Here is a 14,900-nt window from a genome sequence, read left to right as displayed (position 1 = left end):
CCTCTCTCTCTGCCCCTCCCCTGTTCATGCTCTGTCTCTCTCTGTCTCAAAAATGAATAAATGTTAAAAAAAATTTAAAAAAAAAGAGCATACCGCTCTCTGCAGCAGAGTCAGGATTCAAATCCAGGCAGGCCTCCTGATGGGAGGTCTGCGCCCTCTGTGCCACGAGTCTGTCTGCCAGTGCACCAGGCACCTGTCCTTCACGGCAACAGACAGGTGGAGCCGGGGTGTTGGGCATTTCTTTTCTTCTCCTTTGGTTTTCCATTCTCCTCTTCCCCTTCCACTTTGGGCATTTGTGATGGTGGTTCTGTTCCTTCTGCGTCCTCTCCTTCCTTGGACATCCCAGAAGTGTTGGTTTATATGTGTGGCATTTACCAAAGCCACGGGGGACTCCTGAGTAATTTAAACTTCTGGATTCCTTGCTTGTTGAGAGCAAAGACCAGGCCTGACTGCTCTTTAAGTTTCCTATTTCCCTCTCTCTCCCTCCGGGCTTTGCACATAGGAGTCCAGTAAATGTTTGTCGGAGCTGTTAAATTCACCAGACCAAACATATTAATTTGGATGCTGGAATGATGTGATCACTCATCAACGAAACGTCCCCACGTTGTTTTGCCTTGGGAATTCTTGGGTCTATTGTTTTTATATAGTGAATTTTATTGTATATAAATGATACCTTAATAAAAAAAAAAGTGATGTGCCCTAGGGATTCTGTGTAGAAAATGGTCCATTTTCGGAGGGGCGGCTGCTGCCAGTAGCTGGCGACAGCCCCAGTCAAACATGCAGAATCATTAATTAGGGTCATTTGTTCGGCTGTGAGCTGAGCAGAATGTATAAAACCTGCCCGGGAGAGAATTGATTCATCCCCCTCTCTGTACTTTTCGGAGTACTTCTAACACGATCCTCAAAGCCTGCAAGGCCTCATACATATGTTCTAATGGGCTAATTGTTAAGGCGACATTTGTAAATTAATCCCTGACTTGAGCTAAGTGGTTTCCCCTAATGGCTTTAATTCAGTGACTCCCATTCTTGGCCATACATCAGATTCACTGGAGGAGCTTGTGAAAAATAGAGGTGCCCGGCTTCCCCCTCCCCCGAGCTTGCCGTTCTCTGGTTCCAGGGCAGGACGGGGGCATCTGGTTTTTTTTGTTTTGTTTTGTTTTGTTTTGTTTTTTTAGAAAAGCTGCTCAAGTGTTAGGATTGTGGTGGTAGCCACCTTTATGAGCCTCTGCTCCAGTGTCTGGAGGCCCTCGCAGACTTGCGTCGACTGGAAGCACTTGGGTCCAACTCAATGACTTGGGACCAGTTTCCAGAACAGGCAACGTGCCTAAGAGCCCCCCTTCCTGATTCGTTCACTCTGTGTCCACCTCACTGGGACTGTCCTTTCCTTGACGAGCTCCAGTGACCTGAGGGGAGCTATTCTGTGCGTTGCTATCCTGTTTCCCGTTTTTTGAACTTTTGAGACATTTGGAAGATCTTCGGGGCCTGCTGCAATGTCCATCATGAAAATACCTGTGAATACCCCCTCTCTGTTCTCCATTTATCATCACGTTCCTGGTGCCAGCCAGGTGTTAAGGACAGACTTATTTCTTTTAAATTTTCTGCCTCTGTGTCTCTGTGTGTCCATGTTCCTGGCATTCTTCTGTGCAAACACATGTCATGTTTGATCTTGAAGTTTTGAAAAGCTATGATGCAAGGGCACCATTGTTTCAATTATATTTGTCAAATCGCTTTTGTTTTTAGGTATCTGGCACTCTGTAAATATCACAACGTACTTTGTATCAGCACACAACATGTGGGTATTTTCAGTAAACCTAAAAATATGGCAGTTAGCACCATCCCCGGTAGCCAAGGTGATTTGGTGAACCCGGCCTAGGAAAGCTAGAAAGCCTCTGGGAAAGGTCAGCACACAATGTGCCCTGAGAGGGAATGCTCATACGTCCCAGTGTCACACTGTGCTTACAAGATCTTGTTTGCGACAGTGCTTTGTAAAGTGCTTGCTTGTTATAATGTGTCTTCTGTGACCCAGCTGCTGGAGGGCTAGTGTTTTTCTGTCTTAGGAATTATGCTTTTCTTGGCCTCTTCTTAGCATGTCCCTTGGGCTTCAATGTCCCTTATTCCTGGGACCATCGAAGCACATGGAAGGACTCCCAGTGGCCTTCCCCCTTACTGAAGGGATATTAGAGTAGCCGTTACATGTAGGAAGAAGGAGCACTTTGAGGACAAAAAGTGTATTGAGACAAGAGCCCCTGTTGTTCTGCCTGTCCCTAGCTTCTTCTCCCATTTATATCTCCACCCAGTCAATACCTTATTGCATATTGACTATACCTATGCCATACAGTTGAGCACTGATTGCATAATAGCATAGCATTCATCTATGTAAGGATTACTCTACAGAAGAGTGTATTTCATGACTGTAAGTGGACTTCTTTCATTTTTCCTAGGGCCTTAGGAGATGTGACATAAATACTTAAGATAATTATTTGGGGGTACTCTATAACATAACCATCATAGCATTTAGGCAAAAAAAAATCTAATCATTTTGTGTAGTTGGATTGAATTTTTTCATATTTAAGCAGAGTTCTCAGACAATGGGGGATTTGTCAGAGAGGGAGAGGTAAGAGATGAAGAGAACAAAAGAGAACTAGTCCTTGGCCAAGGCCCTCTAGAAGACGAGTCCTTGTTGGATCCCTATTTCCATGGCCTAATTCAAAGGGTTGATTCCTTTTCTGCAGCACCTGGATCCAGGGTGACAGTGTAATCAAGCCTGACATGATAAAGAGCCATGTGGCAAGTTTCAAAATCACATGCACAGCTGCCTTAATACTGAGAAGCAGGTACCCCCCGCCCCCCGCCATTGATCATTTTATTCCTGGAGGCAGGTGGGTGGAAGAGTTTGGACACCTTGAACCTCCTCATGAGAAAGCCTTCCGGCGGAACATGTGGACCTGAGAATAGGTGCACCCAACAGCTTCAGCTCTTGGGAGCTTTGGAGGTCATTTTCCTCCTGGATTTCTTCCCTCCCTTACCCTCTCAGAGAGATGCCGCTCTTTGAGTTTGCATCGCGAGAAGATAGCAGGAGTCCTCTCCTCCTGTCACTGGCTGATTTGCTTAAATAAGCTGCACATTATTCCCTGTCACAGAGGCCGAGCGAAGGCAGCTGGGACAAATTAGTGTCAGCTACTTTGTCTGGCCCCCCAATGCTGGGAAACCCTCGCCATTGCTGGAGAGCTTAGATTTTGAGCTCATTTCATAATGATGTAGATGCCATTTTCAAGGACTTCCATCCTTTTTCCTCTCCTCTCTCCTCTGTCCCTGCCCTCCCCTCACTGGCCTGGATAGCCAGCTCTGACCAAAGCTCAGCATTCACACACACACACACACACACACACACACACACACACACACACACACCAGCTGACAGAGATTACTCTTGGGTCAGCTGTTTATGAATGAAGAAGAGGTCCTTTTCCTGTGTCCTGGCCACGCCCCTTCTCTTTGCAGCATTTTGAGAATGAGGTCGGGGCGGGGATCTAACTGCTTATGTCTCAGAAATAGCAACACAGATCAAAATTAATCTTAAGCTATTTGTTTTGCTGCCTCATTCGGATAATGGAGGGAAAAGCTGAGGCCTGTTTATGCTTTTGTTTGTTTGTTTTTGTGCATAACTTTGCAACGAATGAATGAGTGAGTGTGTGAGGGGAGAGCCTGGGGTGAGCCTGTCAGGGGGATTAGCACCCGGTGGAAGGTACTTGCTAGCACACTGCATGCAGGGTTTCCTTGCATTCAGCTGCAGCGTGGTTTAGTTTTTGAGACAAAATGGAAGAATAAAATAAGCCCCAGTGGTGTACTGTTTTACCACTTCCTTTTGTAAAGATAATCTGTCAGGTGCTATGAGGCTGTGTCTTCCTTCCACAGTCTCCGGCAGTTTGTAGCTGTCAGTGTTTACTGTGTGGTCCGCTCTCTGTCCCAGGAGCTCTGTGGGGTTCTGCAATGTTTTGAATGAATACCGTATGCAGATTTCACTTCCTATTGGCCACTTTGGTGTACACACACAGTACAGCATGATCCTCTCTCTCTCTCTCTCTTTCTCTCTCTCTCTCTCTCTGTCTCACACACACACACACACACACACACACACACACACACACGCACGCACACACACACACACACAGCTCGACCATGCCCAGCCATTACATAAACTGAGATTCATCTCTATTCACCAGCCAATGCCACAGTGATGTCAATATGTAGATACTATGAGGAGGCTGACGCTTCTCTCTGTCTATAGACCCTTTAGAATATTAGCATGTCTGAAGGTATTTGTTGAGCCCTGGCACTGTGTGTGGTCGTGGTGTTTACTTTTGTTTTCATTCTTAATTATTGGCTCTCCACGTCTTTATTTTTGAGACCATTAAGTTGCCCTCCCGGTCTCCTCTGTCAAAGACTAAATAAACTAGGATGTGGAGTGGGGACACAAGTGTTGGTATCGGCTTCCGCTGCTACATGTGCATTGGATGGACTTCAGTGTGACAGGTATCCTTTGAAGGAGATGCCAAACTGTCTTTCAAATCAGTGGTGATTAATTTTGAGTAAAGAGTGTAAAGATGAACAAGGATTCTTGTGTAGCTGGCCTAATGTATTACCTAATTTGGCTTCCTGCACTTGAACTATTTCCAGAATACTGAGAAGTGTTGTAACCACACACCAACCTACACACACACGCATACACACACACGCACAAATGTATGTACACACATTTGTACAGGCAGAAAATTTATGTTTTTCAAATTGATGTTTCTGGTGTGGGGACAGGAAGTAAATAAGGGGTTGTATAGGGCTGGGGGTAGGAACGGGGATTAACTGTTCATGGGCGTGAGGGCTCTTACCGGGATGATGAAAATGTTCTGGTACTAGAAGATCATAGTGATGGCTGTACCACTTGGTCAATTTACTTGAAGTCATTGATTGAATTGTACACTTATGATGGGCGAATTTTATGGTATGTAAGTTATATCTCGGCAGAGCTGCGAAAAATGGATATTCCCATATCTGAGTTCCTCCGGGCCCAGATTACACATAAGATGACCAATTGTATCACCCGGAATTTTTATTCACTCTTCCCACTGGAGTGTGCTGACTTCATTGCAGAGAAGCGGGACCCTGTGCTAATAGGGCTAGATGAGACCCAAAGCCATAGATATAAGAGTCTACCCTGACCCCTGTTGGCCAGCAGTGAGGTTGCTGCCCGCTGCAAGGTGCGGAGTCAGCATCAGGGTATCCTGGGGAGTGGGGGGGGGGGGGGGGGCGGCAGCTCGAGGGGCTGAGATTCCCAAGCGGGCCTCAGAAAGCAGTTGGAACCCTGCTTCCCAGCTGCTGCCGCACCTGTGTCAAAAAAAACCCGAAGCTTCCCAGTGTCGGCTCTTAAGTGATGGCATTTTCCTCTTCTTTTGCAGGTTGTTTTAGTCTTTGCTCTCAGCATTGGTGCACTTGTAATATACTTCATAGATTCGTCAAAGTGAGTATTCAAATACATTGTCTTGCCCTCTTTCCTAAAAACAATCATGAGCCTCTACATTGATCAGTTTATTGACTTTAACACCAAAATTTGCAAGAGTCTTTTGAGTGTGGAAGGCTTTCAGAGGACGGCAGGGCTACTCTGTCCTGGTTTTCTGAATGGGAAAACAAGTTCTCACAAGGAAGGTTACTTTGATTCTGCTGGCCTGAGAGGGGGGAGAGGTATGTGAAGGTGTTATTTTTTTTTTTTTGCTGGGTATTATTTATTTTGAAATAGCTGTTTCCCGTCGAACTATTTGCACTGAAGATGTCAAGAGGTTAAGAGGGCTTTGGTGTGAATGTCCAACCACTGGGAGGGCTACAGTATCCAGCCAGTGAGGGTCTGAACTATTCTTGCCATGGTGGTAAGGTCTTCTTCTCATTAGGGTTTCTGATGCTTTAACCTTATTGGAGGTTAGATTAGGAAGCACGGCTCTATCCTTTGCAGCTACTAAGCAGAATATTCAGCAGAAGCATTGCTCGCTGGTGCTTCTTCACTTGTGAAGGTCACAGATGGGACGGAGGAGTTCGTGATGACTCCCAGAGGTGGAGACCCATGGCCATCTAGGATTTCCTAGAGTGGACATTTGTGCAGACCCCTAAGGTGCCAGTTGAGCGAACTGGTGCTCTAGGGTGACCCTGAGGTGGGGTGTTGCGACGTTGTAAAGGCTTCATAGGAGGCAGGAGAGGTCACTGAGCAGAGCTACTAGGTGGCGGCCAGCTCTGCTCTGGTTCCTGCAGGTGTCACCCTGGCGGGGGGTGGGGGAGGAAGGGGCTCATTTATTCCAACTATTCTATTGCGATTTTGAGGCTGACAGCATCTGGGAAACTGGAGCGGAGCTGGTCTGACACGCCTTTTTGTGGCGACATGTACTTGAAAACTGGGCAGTGGACTTGAGCTCTTTTCCTACATAGTCTACTGTGAGAGTGTTTTCAACTCTTTGAACTCCATCCCTGGTATGGCCGTCTGCTAGAGTTTGATTCCAGGAAACCTGCTTTGTGTCCTTGTTGGAGCAGACCCTGGGGTGCCTGAATTCTGAGCCTAGTGCTCTCTTCCTGTGGCTCAGGATGGTAGCAATGTCATGCATGCCTGAATTCTGAATTTCTCAGAGGCATCTGGTCACCAGCCAAAGGATTTTGTGCAATTGGGTGCTGATGTGCAATTGGGTACTGAGGCCAAGATGCCATGTCAGGGAAAATAAAGAAAATGTCCCCTTTAATCACTTGTCTCTGGGCGTCAGCCAAGTCTGAGAGTATCAGAGGTCCTTCTGCCCATTGCCACATATGAGGCTGGACTGCCTTCACCTGTCTCAGGTGGAGGAGGGTCCTTTAAAAGTCCTCCAGGAGACAAGATTCCACACACTCCCTCTATCAGCTCTTCCTGGCCAAGAAAGAGAAGAGCTTTATAAGTCTGGAAAATTCCAGCTGGTATGTCATTGAAGGTAAGCCTCTTTTAAGTATCTATTCTTCATAATTCTGGACCATATTTGAATTGAACCAAAGATCTCCTAAAGCCCTGGTCTTATTTCTCCATTCCCTTTCAGGAGTGAGGAGTGTTCTCACATGTCAGGGGATGCATAGCTTGTCAGCTTCCATGGCAGGCTCAGGAAATGGGTTTGGGCATGCATATGTGTGCCCCAGACAGAGCAAACCCTTACATGAAGGTGAGTGTGGTGATCAGTTAGGAGAGATGCCTCGGCACCTTCTTTCCCTTCCCCACCCTTTCTGCTCCTCTGTATTTCTCAGAAATAAAATACTCTTGTTAGATGGATTTGAATTGTGTCCTTTTTTACAGTGTTTATTAAGAGGCAATCTTTCATCCTGGTGTTCTTGGTTCCATGTGAGAGGATGGAGAGGAATGAAATTCTCTAAAACAAAAGAACCTCTTCCCTGGAAACCCTGCACCATCTCAGCACCCTAGATTCAGTTATGATTTTGCTAAGCCTTGGGAAATCCAGCGTTGGGAGCCCTCTCTGGTTCTGGTTTCTTTTATGGACTTGCAAAGAGTCTATTCCATAGATGGACAGGCGACCCTGTTCTCCACTTTTTTTCAGCAAAAATGCCAAAAATCTTAGAACCAAGCTTGCCTCCACTCTCCCTGGAGACTGTCCTAGCTCAGTCCTTCTTTGTCCCTCAAACCCACACATGGTTGGGCAAAGCGAGACTTGGTTTATTTATGTAGGCCCTTCCATTTCTCATTTCCATTACTACCTTTGGTTCTAAAGCCATCTCCCAAGGTTCTGTACCATAGGTGACCTGATCGGCACAGCCAATACCAAGGAGGCTTCCATCTTCCTGGGGAAAGACCAGCAGAGCATGTGCATATCAAGCAAGGGGAAGAAGTAAGGTTGAGTCCGTAGAGTAACCTTTATGGCAAGTCCACAGATTCCCAGGAATAAACAAAGAACCTGTTAGACATTGTAATCAAGCACAGTAAACAAGAGAAAATGAAGTTCTGTCCACACATACGATGCAAATGGAAAATGTGTAAGAAAGCAGGATGTAAATTCCCCAAATCCATCTATTCATTCAAGATTCTCATCAATTGTACACACTGGTGGTTTGGCTGGCCATTTGGGCATCTTGGAATGAGAGCTTTAGACTTCTCTTGGAAGTTATACTATATCATCACCCAGTACTGGGAAAAAAACACCTAGTATTCTTCCAATGAATTTTAGTTAACATTTATGCCCTTTGAATAAATCAGTCTGTAGGCTTTCCCTTGCATGAGCCTAATTGGGCAGACATTGTCGTGAAGTGGCTTGTCTCAGTGAATTTTGATCAGAGCTGGCCTCCCTCACAATGGTGGGGGATACTCCAGCAGCACAAGCTCAAGATGTGAGGCTCTCTGCACCCAGCCCCTTGCAGAGTGGGAGGAATGCAGATCAATATATGAGGTAAGCTCCGGGGTCTGCCCTGCTGGCTCAGTGTCAGGCAGGCCCGTCCAGGCTGTGCAAATGGGCAACAGGTGGGGAAGGCAGTTCAGATAAATGTCGTGAAGGGTGGTTGTCTGATCTTTTTAACCTTTCAAAGCTGAGTTTAGTATCAAGGCAGTGGGTAAGTCATTTCCAAACACAGCCTCTCCTACGCATCTTTCCTTTCCCATTGTTAGGCCAAGATCAGTCCCCAAGCAGCTCTTTTTCATTCAAGGGTTTGAGGAGCCCTTCTTTGGGTCTTAGTTTTCCTGGAGTGATCGCCGCAGAAGAATCACTCGTGCAGCCTCAAGTGATTGCTGTCTAGCTAAGACAGATAGATCGTGCTCAGAGCTCCTGGAGTTGAAAGCCAAAGAGGGACATTAAACTGTGTTAAAATTATGCTTCATCATCCCAGCAGTAGACTCTCTAGAAACACCCAAGCAGAAGGAGTTGTTCTACCAAGTCTTTGGATAGGCACAAGTGCCGATTCCTTGCAGACACAGAGGAGCACTAAGTCCTCCAAAGACAGTCATCCCGTCCCTCAAAAGTATTAAATTAGCCACATGAGGCAGACATTGTCCAAAAGAACTCCATTTTTTTTCATCCCTTTGAAAGATGTTCTGCCCAATTTAAGGCATCTGCCACTCCAGCTCCTAATTCTGATGTCTCTTGATGTCTATTCCAAGCCATTCCTCCCACACACTCTGATACTCTGTGAAGCAAAGATTTTTAAAAAATTGTACAACCAAGTCAAAAGTGCCCCAGACACCCTGTGGGTGATAATGGCACCATTGCTGGTTCCATCCCTGTCTATTTTCTGTCTTTGACATAGGAACAGTAATTCTTCTCTAACAGATAAGAAAAAAAAAAAGACCCAACGATGTCAGTGTGAGGGCAGGATTCATGGATTGCATAATGCAGCAGTTCCTGCTGCTTCTAGAATTTCAAGAGAAAGTTGGAAGAGACAGAGGCTCCAGGCCCTGGGTATTTGCATTTTTTTTCCAGGGGCATTCTTGGAAAGGATGACTCACCTGTGGGGAGATATTTATTCCTTTGATTCATGTTTAAACTCAGCTGCTTCTTATGCTACAGTTCTGTGGGTGATGAATATTTAATACTGCGTATACTGAAAATGAAGGTCAAGTTCTGCTTACTGGTGACTTCAGTGCAGGCTCATGTCTCTGCAAGGCAAGCTACCTGCTGTTACCAGAGTAAAGCTGAAAGGTTATACATTGTTAAAATTTTCCTTAATGACTTTATCTGCTCCAAAATTGCTGGCACACAGTGGGGGCACCCGCTGATTTTACCAGCCTTTGCTCTTGGCTTCTCATACCAGCAGTGAAGCTTTGGGGATATGGACATTAGCAAGGAGGAGGGAAGAGTGGTGCAAAATTTGGAGAGCATTTAATCCAAGGGCTGGATTCCAGGATAATGGTGGTGTTATGATGTGGAAATGGCCTTCCCCTGGTCTTTAACATTCATTTAACAATTTACGTTTGTATTCATGGATTCATTCATCTTGTATTCATTCACTCATCTGGGACCTCTTCGGTGTGATACCGTGGAAGATTTTTTACACTGTAAAATTGCTTAGGGTTAGGTATGGTTCAGGAAGGTTATCTTGAAGATTGCAGTAGAAATTGACCAGACTGTTTCCATAGTTTCTGAAAATAAAACTGGTACCCTTTATATGATGGGGATACCCACAGCCTTCGCAGAACTGGCCAATCACCAGCTATTTTACCTGCTGAGTGTTCACACAAGCCAGACCTCTCGTCCCTCAGCCTAGAAGTTCTCTTGAACAAGGGAGAGACAGGCAGGTGGCCAGGAGAACTAACATTCCCTGATCATAGACTTGTGTGAGGTATAGTGTCAAGCACATTACAATACACACCGCATGGGACCTCACTAGATTCCCCCAACAACCTGATTGGGTGGTCTTATCACCTTTCCCACTGTACAGGTGAGGAGGCTGAAGATGCAACATTGGTCCCAAACCATGTTGCTCGTGAGTCGGAGCCAGGATTTGAACCCAGCGTTATCTAAAGGCATCTCTCTCTTCCAAGTATCTAGAAGTGAAATTCCAGGTTGTAGAAGTGACCAAATGGGTTAAGTGACATGTCACCAGAACGAGATATGGCTTAGCCTCCTTAGCCAGCTCCTCTGTCCTGTTTTCTCTTTTGTTCTCCATCTTCCCATTTCCTACCTTTGGGGCCAGGCCTGCAAGTCAGCAGGGGCCCTATCACAGCTTCCTTCCTAGGACATGAGAGACATGGTACATGTCTGTGGGACATGTGCTGTTTGATGTCTGGTTATGTCTTGATTCATTTTCTCCTACATTATAGCTTAATAAGAGTCCCTTCTCTTTTATCTCAACGGACGGGCAGCATTTGGTGATGGAAGAGGGTCATGTTTGCAAAGAACAAGGGAAGTTGATTGTTTCTCAATGGCTTCTCCCAGTTAAGGGATTCATTCCCAGTAGAAAGACCCTTTCCCCCACCCCCCATCCCCTTGCTTACCTCCCCCTCTGCGCCTATCATTTGGCACACTAGAGTAGATAATGAGAGAAGCCCTGCTTCTCCATTAGACAGATTTTTTTATCTCTTATCTCTTTAGAAAGTTGTACAATTTAGTTAATTTGTTATAATTTTGCATGATGTGCTAGAAAGTTAGGATTACCGGTGGACTTTAGGAGAATTTGGTCCACGAGAGGTTTCTGTGGAGGTCTTTGTAACAATGTAAGATATCCCGATCGCCTCCTCCAGTCTTGTTCTTGCTGGCCATGAGCACAGGTATCGACCCAGTGCTTCACACGTGACAGCTTTGTAGCAGGCGCCTGGCAGAGCTGTGAGGACAGCATCACCACCTCCACGGAAGCTCATCGTAGACTGTGAAGTACCATGAAGTACTGTGGAGTACCTGAACGCGCCCCCTGCCTCACAGCAAGAAGAGCTGGGTGACCCATGGTATAGGGAAGGAAGCTCATCACCTTCCCTTGTGCTCAGCAACTTTATGGAATGTGGCCTTTCTAGCTGGCGTTCTGAGAAATTCACTGCCGTTCCCCGCCTTGATGCCCTTTTTGAGGAGTCACGGTATGCATTTAGCCTTTGTTGAAGAAGTCAACACAAATCACTGTCTGTGCAAAGCATCCTCCTATTCTTTTTTTTTTTTCCTTTTTACATACTCTCCCCAATTTTCTCTGTCCCTCACTGACATTTTTATTGCCAGGCTTTGGTCTGGAAAATTATGGGTAGGGAAAGTTCAAGGGCAGGATGTTCAGAACAGCACTGCACATCTGTGAAGGGGAGCACAACAGGAGCGCCTGCAGCTGTTGAAAGAATGGAATGTCAGATGGTGGAGGAGCTGGGCCCACTGAGGGGATGGGGGAGGGGGGTGCCTTCAGGGCAAAGAGTCTGTAAATAACTCCCAATGAGAAGTCCTTGTCCCCTTTCAGGATTTAACCTTTAATGGCAACACTCAATTCTCCTATGTGGGAACAACCCTAACTCAACTGTGCCACTTGGTCTAGCTTTCTGAAATGTCATTTTTTTCATCAGGTGGCGCATAAACCTGGCAGAGAAGACAGGTGGAGGAGGTGCCCACAGGGTAACCTTCCCCCTTCCATCTGGGTGAGGCGGTCTTGGCTTCCTCACTTATTTCTCATTGTGCAGGTGATGCCTAGGTACCACACGTGACAGCAGCTGGAAGCATCAGGATGAGCTGCTCATCTTTGGCATTTCCTTGGGAAAAATCAGGGACTGTGTTAGGAGTGGGAGGGAAGACACAGCTAGACCTACTTCCGGGTTTGCGGCAAGGGACAACTGGAGAGAATAAAATGTTAGAACTTGGAGAGATTTCAGAGTCCACTTGGTGCCACTGTTCCCTGTGCCTCAGCATTCTCCCCTGCCTGATGAGGGTTAAGTGACCTTCTTAAGAACACCCAACTTGCCAGGGGCTGAATTGAAGACAGAGCAATCAATGCTCCCCAGTCCAGGGCCCTTTCTCCTTGATGTCTTGGGTTCTTTCCACCACATACAAAATCAACAAAGATGTGATGGCAAATATTATCCATTGAAGAGCAAAGCAAATAGTGGTTTTTATGCCCATTTTGGAGTTTTAGTCTATCATCATGGGGGCAACTTTAGGGTCATGGATAAGAACAAAGATAATGCCAGATAGATGCTTGGGATTCCTTTATTTCATCCCCCTTGGCAGGGAGGCCCTGAATTCCTTGATTTTATGATCCTTTTTTTTTCTTTTCCTTTTTCTTCTGTACTATTTCAGAAGGGGAGTAAGAGTTCAACTGTGTTGTGGAAGGTGAACAAGGCTGAATGCTTTGGTTTGGCCTGTTTGGAATTTGTTATGCATGACCTTTGAGGACACGTTGCCCAATGGCTCATTTGTTTCCCTGTGAAAACCCTATCCGACAACTATGTCTATAAATCCACATTTACTTTCCTCTCCAAAAATTATAATGAATTATTTCTTCTTTCCTCACCACTCTCCAGAATTTCAAAAGAAAACTTTAGATTCTCTGACGCATTGAAAAGAATGCTTATTTCAGGGAAAATAAAGAAAATGCATTCCCGTGGAGGTTCAGTTAGTGTGTATGTCTTCTGCAATTAGCGTGTGTTTATGTTGCACGAGGGCCGGATCTTCTCCCTGTTGCACAGCAATGGTCTTCTACCTGATGTCCCAGGCAGACATGCATGCAAAACTCTCAAGGGATTGGGGTAGGAGCCAGCTGGAGAGAAGGTTGGCACTCAGGGCGGTATAATCCAAACAGAAGGGCAGGGCTCGTGCTTAACACAACCCGGATTGTGCTGAGCTTGGTGGAGACGGTTACAGCTTTATGATGGGTTTTATGGGCTTCAGATGAGGATGGAGATGTGACCTCTGTCTTTGCTTTTTGTCCCCCCGTCCTTCTTCCTGACAGCCTGACAAATTGTAGCTTTGGGGAGACCCTGGTCAGTGATGAGTCATTTGTGTTTTAAAAATAGAACTTCTTACAGCAAGGATGCCCTTGGGACTTTTTTTTTTTTTCAACGTTTATTTATTTTTGGGACAGAGAGAGACAGAGCATGAATGGGGGAGGGGCAGAGAGAGAGGGAGACACAGAATCGGAAAGAGGCTCCAGGCTCTGAGCCATCAGCCCAGAGCCCGACGCGGGGCTCGAACTCACGGACCGCGAGATCGTGACCTGGCTGAAGTCAGACGCTTAACCGACTGCGCCACCCAGGCGCCCCTACCCCTTGGGACTTTTTAATGCACTTGTGACTACTCATAGAATTTGGGAGAAGGGAGTGTGTGTGTGTGTGTGTGTAGGGGACAATCCCTGTCCCACCTCTAGATTGATGGGAAAGTATAGCATGGGAGGACTGGCCACCAATCTTACCATAACAACAGAGATGAAGCTGAGAGCCATGCACCCATGACCTTAAAGGTATCAGTCAGGTAAGAGATCCCTGTTAAGTACTGACTGTGTGTAAGACATTTGCGAGGTATGGAAGGTTTACAATACTATGTGTAAGACTCAATCTTTTTCATTAAGACTTTAAAGTTATAGGTATTTTTACAAGGGTCCGGAAGTCTAGCCATCATATGGGAAATAGACGGAAAATGAACATAAACATAGGAAAAAGAAAAAAGATACAGGAAAATGGAGGCAATAGAACAAGGTACCAAGGAAGATTTCAGTATATCATCAGTCTCTAATATAAGCATTGCTAAGGATAAGGGCTGAAGTTAGAAAAGCCAAGCAGACAGCTGGATCTTGGGAGTGTTGGCAGTCTGGGGAGGTTTTGAGTTGAGGAGAGAGAAAACTCAGTCTCCCATTAATTCTAAGAATCCACAAGAGGGGACTCCCATTCTGGCCTGTGCTGTGTCCTCTGGCTTTTATTTTCAGTATGTGCTGAGTCCAGCAAAGCCCCACCTTGAAATGAGCCGCCGAGATAAAGGACTGAGATTGCTCCAGAGGTGGCCTAACAGAACCAGAAAAGCAAACTCTCCCTGTTGGCGGTAATGCCTGTTCTACACTTGCACACGACAAAAATCTTTGGAGACTTCTCTTTGGAAAATTCCAGAAGTGGCTGACCGAAAGGCATCCACTCCATCTTTCTGAGGCCAAAGTCAGGGTGTAACGTGCCTTTCAGAGGCCTAGTTTATGAACTTGCCACATGCGGAACGTCCCGCCATGTGGTGGGGAGGAAAGTTATGGCTAAGGGAGGCAGTGCTGTACTGACAAAGCGGTCCCCACACGTTCCAGGATGTTTGTCTGGAGACCATGGTTTGCCTGTAGGGACACACGATGATTTTTGTGGGTATAGGTCCTTATGCCTTCTTGGGTCCCTTTCCCTGTACAGAATATTAAAAGTCACATTTTGCGACTACATTCATATAAAGATAAATATAATCCAGGCTGGATTCATTTTT

At 45.9% G+C, this 14,900-nt stretch overlaps 1 protein-coding gene across 24 annotated transcripts in view; it reads left to right on the top strand.

Moving 5' to 3' along the window:
* The window catches only part of KCNMA1 (potassium calcium-activated channel subfamily M alpha 1), a 739,980-nt gene that overhangs the window by 364,222 nt on the left and 360,858 nt on the right, over positions 1 to 14,900 (top strand). For all 24 annotated transcript variants that reach the window (XM_086680076.1, XM_086680093.1, XM_086680079.1 and 21 more), the window contains exon 3: positions 5,454 to 5,515. In XM_086680076.1, coding sequence (XP_086536202.1) covers positions 5,454 to 5,515 — 62 coding nt within the window. The remainder of the gene's footprint in view (positions 1 to 5,453; positions 5,516 to 14,900) is intronic.

The sequence above is a fragment of the Puma concolor genome, chromosome D2 (assembly GCF_028749965.1).
Source record: "Puma concolor isolate L17-30 chromosome D2, mPumCon1.1.hap2, whole genome shotgun sequence".
Classification (NCBI taxonomy): domain Eukaryota; kingdom Metazoa; phylum Chordata; class Mammalia; order Carnivora; family Felidae; genus Puma; species Puma concolor.
Note: the sequence above shows the minus strand (reverse complement) of the source record. Positions and strands in the feature narration are given on the sequence as shown.